A 10,990-nucleotide genomic window follows, 5' to 3' on the forward strand; every position below is an offset into this window, starting at 1 on the left:
ACCTATTTTAAAACTTACAATTTGATATTCAATACATTATTAAAATACATAATTATGGAGAAGAACTTATCTTCACCTATAAATGTCAAGTATAATTATATTATTTTTCTTTTTTCAATCGAACCCCTTTCTGTATTTTATATTTATTTTACTGTACTTTTTTTTTTTTACCTCTTTTGGTGACTATATCTGCTGCACCTGTCTTTTATTCTTTCTACCTGTCAAATTTCCTACCTAATGACTATTGTCCTTTTTACTATTGTTTTTCTTTCCTTTCTTTATGTAATATAAAATGTGTCTTCTTAGTGTCTTTTTTCTTAATTTATCTTAACTTTCTTTTTTCTACCCCAGGGGTAGACAAGTTCAGTCCTATAGGTAAATTTTTTCACCCCTTGGCTACCCCTTTGTTTCAGTTTACTGACTGTTCAGACTGAGTGTTCAGTTTGAATGTTAAATAAGAATACCATTACAGATGAAACTACTTACAAAAAAGGTCTTGTAAAAATCTGTTGGTCCCTTCCTGAGAAGAAATGGTAGTCCATGAAGAACGGCGGTTCATCTCGCGTTGATTACTCTTAATATTGATATAAAATTTTCTACAATTTACTAGCTTTTCTTACAAGTCACAAAAGCAAAACTGACACTGATTTCGCCATTTTACTTTTCCACCATTTAAAGCTACAAAAACTTGTCAAAACTACAAAACCCGCTATAATATTAAACCTACTTTGCGGCTCTCAGTGCTAAAACCGGCCTACAGTACTTCTTGCTGAAAGTAAGAGTGGGATCCTTTCTAAACAACTTTTATGTCCTACTCTGAGCTAGGAATACTTTCAGTCCATTTTGGGTTACTTTGTGAAGCATGTGTGTGTCAAACACGCCAAAATTTCAAAAGTCAGGTGACGCCGTTCGATTTGATGCACCCGGAGGTTATAAATAGGCATGAACCGCAAACATCCCCAGGTCAATTTTGTCTGAAGAATGTCCAGTCATGCATGCAGTCCGGCATTGGAGCGCAGCATCTCGTTCCCGCTTTTTCAGGGAACAGGGTTACAGCAAAGTAACCCGAGACATTCCCTTTTAAAAGCTACACTCGATGCTGCGCGAAAGCGCTATGGGAACGAGAATACCCACTCTGCCACACTGCAAGTGTCTGTACCCCCAGGGTTGTGTAGTGTGCGCATAGTCCTTGAAACCCTACTCTAATTTACGGCACTAGCTAATGCAGAGGTGTGCTGTAAATTGAAGAGCATGAGCTGGACACAGCGAATGAAGTCTTACTGCTCTGGAGCTATAATGGCGAAGGACAGAAGGCTTTGACTGTGGAAGATAGTTGGATAAGAATGCAGAACAACTTTTGCTAGCCAATTGGCAAAGCCTAAGCACGCTGGGGAGGCTGATGAGGTATGCAACTAAGGGTGTTTTCCACAAACCCCATCAGTCAGGATGTAGGCCGAAATAGTGGCTGCATACGTTCCGAGTGTATTAGGTCACAAGCCCGAGGTTAGTGTTCCTGCAGAAACTTTCAGCACTGAAACAATTCGGCAGTGGACTGGATCTACATGTTTTTTTACATTTTTTGTCCTGTCCTTAAGCAGAGCCTAGTGCGCTAGTTTCCTTAGCGGCCCAAATCTAGTCTGCCCAGGCGATATTTACAAGCCGTAATGTTGTCCATCCGTGCTACCCTCTTGTTTACTGGAGGGAGTATTTCAGGGCCAGAAATAAAGTCATCAATTCGAGTCGGTTGATATGCCACACGATATGCCCAAGATGACCTCTCCAGATCCCTTGGGCTGGACGGCCATCTAAGGCCGCACCCCAGCCTGTGAGGGAAAACGTCTGTCATTAGCAATCTGCGACGACAACACGGACCTAGAGTGGGACCCAGAAAGGTATGAATCTCTCGGCGTGTAACCCTTATTACCTCTGGGGATTGGCCCTTGGATGAAATCCCCCGGCACTTAGCCACCACTGAAACCACTCTAGGAGCGGTGAAGTTACCGCCTGGCCTAGATTGGACTCCTTTAGGGTGCTATAATGGATTCAGCGCGCGCAGGAGACAGCTGTGCCCGCATTGCGGTCGGATTCTGCATGACACTCAATGTCATACCTCGTGTAGAAAGGAGGACGCTTTATGTGGCGTTAAGACTCCACCCTAAGAAAATGAGGTGAGCTAGGGCGACGTGTTGATGCCGAATGGCTCTGTCTGGGAGGAGAACATGTGCTATGACCCCTTTTACCTGTGATTTTGAATTAACAGAGTTGCTCACTGTGGTTTCACCGAAGTGGAAAACCCACGCCGTTAAAACACAATGATTGAATCCTGTAGCCAGGGAGACATGCTTGGCAGTAGCTTACATGCTGCCAGCTTCTCCGAAGGGGCGGTAGCTTTGTCGCTTAGCTAGGTGGGAATTGAACACCGATCTCCTGAGGGTGCTGGTATCCACAGTGCTTCGTACCTAAAGTAACATACCTGGCATCGTATATGGTGGAAAAAATTATGGCTCCACCCGCAATAGCACTTCGGTGCAAAGTGTTATTTATTTACAGTGCTCAGAAAATGTACAGTCCACTGGTGCAATATATTTACAGGTGGCCACACAAAAACAAGGGAAAACAAAAAAAAAACCAAAGTACCAAAAAAAAAAAAAAAAAAAAAAGTGAAAAATGAAGGTTGGGAAATAAATCCTAAAAAAAACCCAGCATGTATCCACAATATACTAAATAGAAAGAAAAAAAAAAAGCTCAAGGCACCACAGTTGCACTTTCGCTCTGACTTGGTTAGCAAGCCACCATGTTGGAGTCTGGTCTCCTCTATTATAGGCCAGACTCCGCCCCTTCCTGGGACTCTCTCATTACTGGGTAATCACTGTTTATACTAAACCCATTACTTTCCCCTTGACACATGCTTAAAACATATTTAACACACTTGGCCAAGTTCCACACAAGAAAATAAAAATAAAACATTTCTCTACAGAAACAATGCATTCAATAGGTAAATTTTTCTTTAGGCATCCCTCCCGACATTACACAATGGTTTGGCCGGACTCCGGCGCGGCGCAGTCAGTGACATCATAACTGCACACCGCCCGGTTCGCTCTGTTTGGCCGATGCAGCATCGCACACCGGAGTGCCGGCCGTCACACGCCTGCTTAAAAATAAAACATAACAGCACACCAAAATAGCACAACACATTTAAATATCAAGGACTATGAACACATGTAAATGTACAGAGGGAGTAATGTACACTATGTGCGCATGCCATCGGTCTGGTCGCCATGGCCCATATGTGGCCCAAATTACGCCTTTTTGCGTTTCCTCCGATACTGTAGCTCTGCCCCGGGAGTCCTGGCGAGGGTCCGTCAACAGCGCTTGCGCCTCTTATTGATAGTGCTCTGTTGGCCGACCAGAGTGTGGTTCTCGGACCTAATATCTCTCCTCGACGGCTCACCATGGGTGATTCCAGTGAGAAAGGATCTTCTATCTCAGACACAGGGGACAATATTTCATCCCCGGCCTGAGCTTTGGAACCTTCATGTTTGGCCCCTGAACGGGACCAACTAAGTCAAGCTGGTCTTTTAGCCACTATTCTAAGTGCTAGGGCTCCCTCCACTAGGAGAGCTTATGCCCTCAAATGGAATGTATTTGAAAGTTGGTGCATGACGAAGCAGGTAGACCCAGTTCACTACCGAATTGTTTCAGTGCTGGAGTTTCTGCAGGAAAAGTTGTCCTCGGGCTTGTGCCCTAGTACTCTCAGGACGTATGTAGCCGCTATTTCAACCTGCCACGTTCTGATTGATGGGGTTACTGTGGGAAAGCACCCTTTAGTTGCCTGTTTTATTCGTGGAGCTAAACAGTTGAGGCCACCCACTAGAACCACTGTCCCTTCATGGGATTTATCTATCGTGCTCAAATGTCTAATTTTCAAACCACTAGAGTCAGCGCCTGTCAGGTTCCTGACCTTTAAAATGTTTTTTCTGATGGCCATTACCTCTCTGAAGAGGATTGGAGATCTGCACGCCTTGTTAGTCTCCCTATCTTGCCTAGACTTTGCCCCTGGACTAGTCAGGGCCATTTTGCATCCTCACCATAACTATCTTCCGAATGTTTCATTCTCAAACATGCACCCTGTTGTTCTTGAAGCCTTCTGTCCTCCGCCTTTTACAGCTCCAGAGCAGGAGAGACTTCACTTACTGTGTCCAGTACGTGCTCTTTAGATTTACGTCCACCGCACCAGCCAGTGGCGTAAGTCAGAGCAGCTTTTTATATGCTATGGGGTCCGCAACCGGGGGGCGGCCGCCACTACACAGACCCTGTTACACTGGGTGAGAGATGCTATTGCACTCTCCTATGAGGCGCGTGGGCTCACTTTGCCTCTAGGAATTAGGGCTCATTCAACCAGGGTGATCGCCTCATCTATTGCGCTGGCAAGAGGTATTCCCCTGCCGCAAATGTGTGACGTGGCAGGTTGGTCCTCTCCGCACACATTTGTTAGATTTTATAGCTTTGATGTTCATGCTACTCCAGGCTCACGTGTCCTCGAGTCAGCCTCCCAGAGATAGTTTTGAGACCTCTTCGGCCTTGTGCGCACACGCTACCTAATCTTTGGGTCCAGACACTTGCAGTGCGACGGCGTTGCTATTCTCGTTCCCATAGCGTTTTCACGCAGCATCGAGTGTAGCATTTAAAAGGGAACGTCTCGGGTTACTTTGCTGTAACCCTGTTCCCCGAAAAAGCGGGAACGAGATGCTGCGCTTCAATGCCGCACTGCCTACGTGACCAGACGCCCTTTCAAAATCGATCTGAGGAATGTTTCCGGTTTACTCCTATTCATAACCTGGAGGTGCGTCTCATCAGATGACATCACCTGACCGAAGTTATATAAGCCAAAATTTGTAAAAGAGCACTTTTTGGACAAATAAAAAGTAATAAAAAAAGAAAGCTTCTGTATTACAGGAAATCCACTGCACTGTTCGAAACAGGCAGGTCTGTGGTCACCCTCATGGTGGTTGCTAGGCGACGCTACCATGGTGGCAATCAGCAGAGACGTGCTACACCTGGCACCGCGTTTATTTAGGCCCCCCGGAAACCGGCACACGCTGTGTAGCTCCAGATAAAGAGAATTTTGCTCCAGTAATAGAGTCAATAAAAAGGCAATGAAAAAGACAAAGATCAAGTGTACATAAGATGCCGGTGTATAAGACAAAGAGGGAAGCACACAACATGATGAATTTGCTCTCAAACCAAAAGTCAAAATTAAACTAAAAAGAAAAAACTGTAAAAAAAGAAACAAGAGAGAATAAGTGAAAAGACATGAACAGTGAAAATAGAAAGTTTATATTCACTTTCCAAAGCCCTGACCTGTCTCAAGAAGACATACAGTAGGAGCTTTTTGTTTGTTTAGTTTGTTTTCAATTTTTTTTTCATTTTTTTTTACTTGAGTTTGCAATTAATATACAGTACCCAAGATATCTCTGAATTATAAGGTCTTCTTGACAGTGCACTGTCGCATATATTTACTGACCCCTCGGAAGCCCTGCATAAGGGCTCTTAGTTTCATTATTACATCTTGTGACGTGGCAGTCAAACCCTCATCACAAAATGGGGTGCATGAAAAAAGAAGCAGGTGCGACAAATACCTCAGAAGAAATGTAGATACCTAGAAAAAAACTAAGCAGCTCATTTCCTTATTAAACTGCACATACTTAGTGCATACCTTAGTCTTTGTAATCATTTTAAATATGTCATTCACATGTCATTCATATATTAGACTTATTTTAGATGCTACCTGCATTTCATTGGCTTTGTACATCTACTTTGAATAATGACATTGGGGGGGTTGGAGGTGATAAAAAGTTATAGTAAAAAGAACAGACGCATGAACTGATGCGACTCGACTTTATTTCACTTTGCAAGCATTGAGCATGTCACAGGAATTGAAGTCATCATCTTGCTGCATGGAGACTCAGTATTCTTATTGGGTGAGAGTTTTGGTCTCAGAAGTAGTGGAGGAGCTGACCACTTTACCATCCACCATCTCCTCTGTGACAATCAAAACCTTCCGTTTAGTGGAGCTACTGGAGGTAGTGCTAAAAGAGGAAAGAAAGACAGGAAGTAAATGCAAAGTTGAGGAGAGAAAACATCTATATTGCTCCTATAATCTTCTGCACTTCTTTTTCCTTAAATGCTCACCTGATGGTGGTGGAGGTCGCTTCTCCGTCCAGAAGTCTCCTGTACTCAGCAATCTCCATCTCCAGTCTGGTCTTGATGTCTAGCAGAATCTGATACTCCTGTGCTTGGCGAGCAAGATCAGCACGAAGCTGCACTAGCTGCTCCTCCATACTTGTCACCTGAAACTGATAGCTGGAGAGCTTATGTGCATAGCGATTCTGTGTCTCAGCTAGAGTATGCTCGAGTGACGCTTTCTAAAGAGACAAAGAAGATGAAGCATGTTTAAGGGATAGAGTTTCATGAAGGTTAGCAAAAATCATATAGTGAGAATTATCAAAAATCAGCTCAAGATTATTGTCAAAATGATTGCACTAAGAAGCTCTTACCATGCTAATCTGCGACTGAAGCTCAATTTCTAGACTCTGAAGAGTTCGCTTGACTTCTGTAATTTCAGATTTGGATGTCTGGAGTGTTTCTGTGCTCACTGCAACCTCTTGGTTTAGTGCTTCACTCTGCACAGAATAAAATTGCATAAATGATTAAAAACTTGGATGACACAATTTCTGAGCCGTGTAAGCTTAACAATCCAGTTCACACTCACCTTGGCCTGGAACCAGCTCTCGAGCTCTTTGTGGTTCTTAGCGGCCACAGCTTCGTAATGTTCACGGATTCCAGCCAAGACAACTGTCAGGTCTTGCTGTGGTGCGGCATCTACCTCCACATTCACCTGCCCACTCATCTGAGTGCGTGCCAACAGGAGCTCCTACAGGAACACAGCCAAAATGTCAGCTACAGATCCACAAAGACACAATGAGGTGATTTAACTCATCACAAATAATTTGGGTGGATCAAGTCTAGGTGCGTTAAATGTTCCCTTTGCATCTAATAATTTTGTGATAACTGTAAATTGATGCTGTACATTTAATAAAGTGTTTTTTTGTGGAGATAGTTAAGGTTAATGTCTCACCTCCTCATGGTTTTTCTTCAGATAGATCAGCTCATCTTTCAGACCCTCAATCTGCATCTCCAGATCTGATCTGGTCAACGTCAGGTCATCAAGAACCTTCCTCAGCCCGGAGATGTCTGCCTCTACTGACTGTCTCATGGCCAGCTCGTTCTCATACCTTTCTCACACACACACACACACACACACACACACACACACACACACACACACACACACACACACACACAAAAAAAAAAAACAATATGTAACCTGCAGTTTATTCCAACCTAAGAAGATCAAACTTACAAAAACATTGCACAAAGTGTTTAATCACCACTTTTTTCTCTATTTTCTACATTACAGGATTATGCATGATCTTACTTACTTTACTCTGAAGTCATCAGCAGCAAGTTTGGCATTATCGATGTTGAGGTACAGGCTTCCATTCGTAGAAATGGCTCCCTGAATCTACAAAGGAGGTAAAAGGTAGTAAATACTATTTTTATACAATTTCTCATTACTAATAAAACCTGAAATTACACAATTGCACAAATGACAAATGTGTCCCCTGTAGTGAATGGTGTAAAGAGTGTAAGACACTGGTGTGACTCATATACTGTAGAAAGACGGGATTGTATGAAAGAGAGAAGTGTGGCCTGTAAAGCAGAGGGGATAGGTGAAAGAGATGGGTGTGGCCTTAGTAGGAGGAAGCAATAAATGAAAGACATCAGCCTGATCTTTGAACAGAGAGGGGATTGGGGAATGACATGGCAAAATTGACACAATAATGAGACATAATGGCTGGAGGTGAAACTGTAACTTTATGCTCTCTCTCTCTCTCTCTCTCTCTCTCTCTCTCTCTTTCTCTCTCTCTCTCAAATATATATATTTGTAATATATATATTACAAATGCAGAGTAATGGGTGAACATGCACAGACCTAGGGTCATGTACTGTATATAGACAGAAGAATGTGTGTAGAGACAGGTAGTCATACAGACATCAAAAGGTACATGTATGCAGAGACAAAACAAGTAAATCTCAACCATTCACAAAAAGACGAATGTACTGTATAATAAAAAAGGATTTTTTTTACAGCAGGCATGTGTAAATGAGAAGTGTGGCTACCCTGGGGGCAGGGTTATGAAAATTGCTATATCTGCCATACTCTGACATGACTACAAACAAAATCTCCCTAAAAAGTACATAGTAGTAAATGAATAGTAGGTGAGTTAGGGCCCTACCTTGGCCTGCAGGTCACTGATGGTGGCAAAGTAGGCAGAGTAGTCTCGGGCCTGGGGTGAAGCCTTGCCATCAAGGAACTGGCGGATCTTGAGTTCCAGCTCAGCATTGGCCTTCTCCAGTGAGCGCACCTTCTCCAGGTAGGCGGCCAGACGCTCGTTCAGGTTCTGCATTGTCAGCTTCTCATTGGCTGAAATGTCAACAGCGTCGGCGAGGTTAAAGCCACCTCCGAAGGATGAACTGGTGGTGGAGATGCGCACTCCATACCCTCCAGCTCCTCCATGCACGCTACCAGATGAGCGGCCACTCCCGAGGAATGATCCTGAGCTGCTCCTTATACTTCTGCCTCCACTGATTGAGGAGGAGGCCATGTAGCTGCGGCTGGAGAAAGTGGACATGTTGAAGATGACAATGTAGAACTCTTCTGCTCAGGCTGGAGAAGATCGAGTGGTGAGAGGAGGAAACTGCCTGCTTTTAAAGTCCTGAAAGAAGGGGTGGGGGTTTAAGGGGGTAAGCTTCAGGAAACAGTTCTCGCCTCAGGGTGAAAACGCCTCAAACCAGACCAACCTGTCCAGAAGAAAGAAAGCGGCCAGAAATGCTGTGGAATTTGCACAGGTGATACCGCCTCCGGCTCATCACATGGACAAGCCAGCAAATCACAGGCAGAGTTGAAATCATTTTACGGTTGTACAAGCATGACCTTTTTGTCACAAAGCATCTCTACATGGCAGCCAGCCATAGGTGTGTCTAACAAAGATATGTGAAATAGTGATTGTGCACAGGATGTCAAGAACTTTAGTGGATTAAAAACAAACAGCCAGTGCAGGTAGATTGTGTGACTTTACTGTACAGTGACACGCAATAAATGAATAAATGATTTTTTTTATTTTATTTAAATTATTTTAAAATCCATGGCATTCTTAGATCATTATCTTAGGGTAATTGCCTCAAACCTTCAGAAAAGTCCTGCTTTTGTAAAAAAGTACAAAGTATTGGGTATTTATTTACTTTTTTAAAAATTGAAATACTTTAAGTTCCTGTAATAAAAATATGCATGCTTTAAGTGTTAAGCTTTGTTTTATCTACAAGCATCCAAACTGCATTTTATCGTGATTTGTTTTTCCAGCCCTTGAGTATTTATATTCAGCAACTATTCATTCTTGCAAACAAAAAAAGTTTTTGCATTTTTTTTGTGTAACTTAATTAACTAAGCACCTAAGCATTTTAACTGTAGGACAAAATGCATTTTTCAGAAGGTTTTGAATGGTATTATTTCTGAAAGTCTGTCATGACTAAACATTGCCTAAACCTTTATGTCTGTAAGTCATGTGAGTTATTTTTGTACATACATGCAGCCAATAAAAACAAAGCTGCAGGTGGTGAAACTGATTTAATGCACAAATACTAATCATGTTTTACACCTTAAAGCAAAGGGCTAACTAACCTGCCTTTGCGATTGCATCAATAAATAATTTTAAAAAACAACTGATTATAAAATTGATGGTGATGTAATTACACTTAAATGAGATCACTTTTCCTCAAACACACAATTTAGGCATTAAAGCACAGAAGCATGTTAGAATTTGGATGCATTTTATTCATAATTATTTTAAAGCACTAATAAATTTAGCACATGCAATAAAACTGATCTGCGTGTGCATGACAATAAATAATCAGGACATCAAAAGCACCACCATGTTTTATGTAGAGTTGCATTATTATTTCCAAGTATTTATTTGTAAAACATTAAAGATCCCGAAGATATAAGATATATATAAATTTTTTTTCCAGTTCAGTGTTATTTTAACAGAAATTCTTGTTTTTGTGTAGTATGTACACATAATGATTAATGTTTAACATGGTGTGTGTGTGTGTGTGTGTGTGTGTGTGTGTATGCAAGACAGAGAGAGAGAGAGAGATAAATATCAGGGACCTACCCAGTTCAAGGTTTCTGCAGAAATTTCCCATTATTGAGAAATGAGAACAGACTCGCCTTCCATACTGTGACATTTACACACACACACACACACACACACACACACACACACACACACACACACACACACACACACACACAAAATATCCCTTACATAGCTTGTATGGACCTGTACACATTTTTCTTTTGTTAATATTTTATAATATACTATACAGTAATATCCTCAACCCTGCTAAGTAAAAAAATGACTTAGATATATAGGTGGCATACTGGTCAGCATTGTGATCGCACTCCACTAGGGTTGAGGGTTCGAGTTAGCTTGTTCTCCCATGTTCTAAAATAAACTTTCGTTCAGCTTTACATTCTAACTAAACATTCGCTGACTTCCTCAGCACTACAACCTCATGATTAAATGATTAGCGTACTCCATCTACAGCAGCTAAAAGATGCTAAAATACAAATCAATTCTACAGCAGTTTTCTGCATTTATAGAGCCATTTCCATGAAATTCTGTGACTATGAACCATTACTTTAAAACTGACAACAATGTTTGTTTTTAAGGTATGGTTACCCTCCCCTGTCTTTCTGATTTGAGTGATGAGCTTGGTGAACGACAACCTTCTTTGTGTGTCTTTGAGTGTTAGGAGTTTTAACAGTGTGTGTTTTATCAATACAGAATTTCACAGAACAAAACAA

General features: G+C 42.0%; 1 protein-coding gene across 1 annotated transcript; it reads right to left on the reverse strand.

Moving 5' to 3' along the window:
• Positions 1-5,884: 5,884 nt before the first annotated feature.
• Positions 5,885-8,816, reverse strand: LOC128519030 (keratin, type I cytoskeletal 13-like). The gene is made up of 7 exons (XM_053492529.1): positions 8,361-8,816; positions 7,503-7,585; positions 7,139-7,295; positions 6,773-6,934; positions 6,558-6,683; positions 6,193-6,425; positions 5,885-6,089 (listed from the first exon to the last, which is right to left on the reverse strand). Exons 1-7 carry the CDS (start codon positions 8,754-8,756, stop codon positions 5,975-5,977), a joined length of 1,272 nt encoding a protein of 423 aa, XP_053348504.1. The 5' UTR covers positions 8,757-8,816; the 3' UTR covers positions 5,885-5,974.
• Between the last annotated feature and the right edge of the window lie 2,174 nt (positions 8,817-10,990).

Source organism: Clarias gariepinus, chromosome 3 (assembly GCF_024256425.1).
Source record: "Clarias gariepinus isolate MV-2021 ecotype Netherlands chromosome 3, CGAR_prim_01v2, whole genome shotgun sequence".
NCBI classification, from domain to species: domain Eukaryota; kingdom Metazoa; phylum Chordata; class Actinopteri; order Siluriformes; family Clariidae; genus Clarias; species Clarias gariepinus.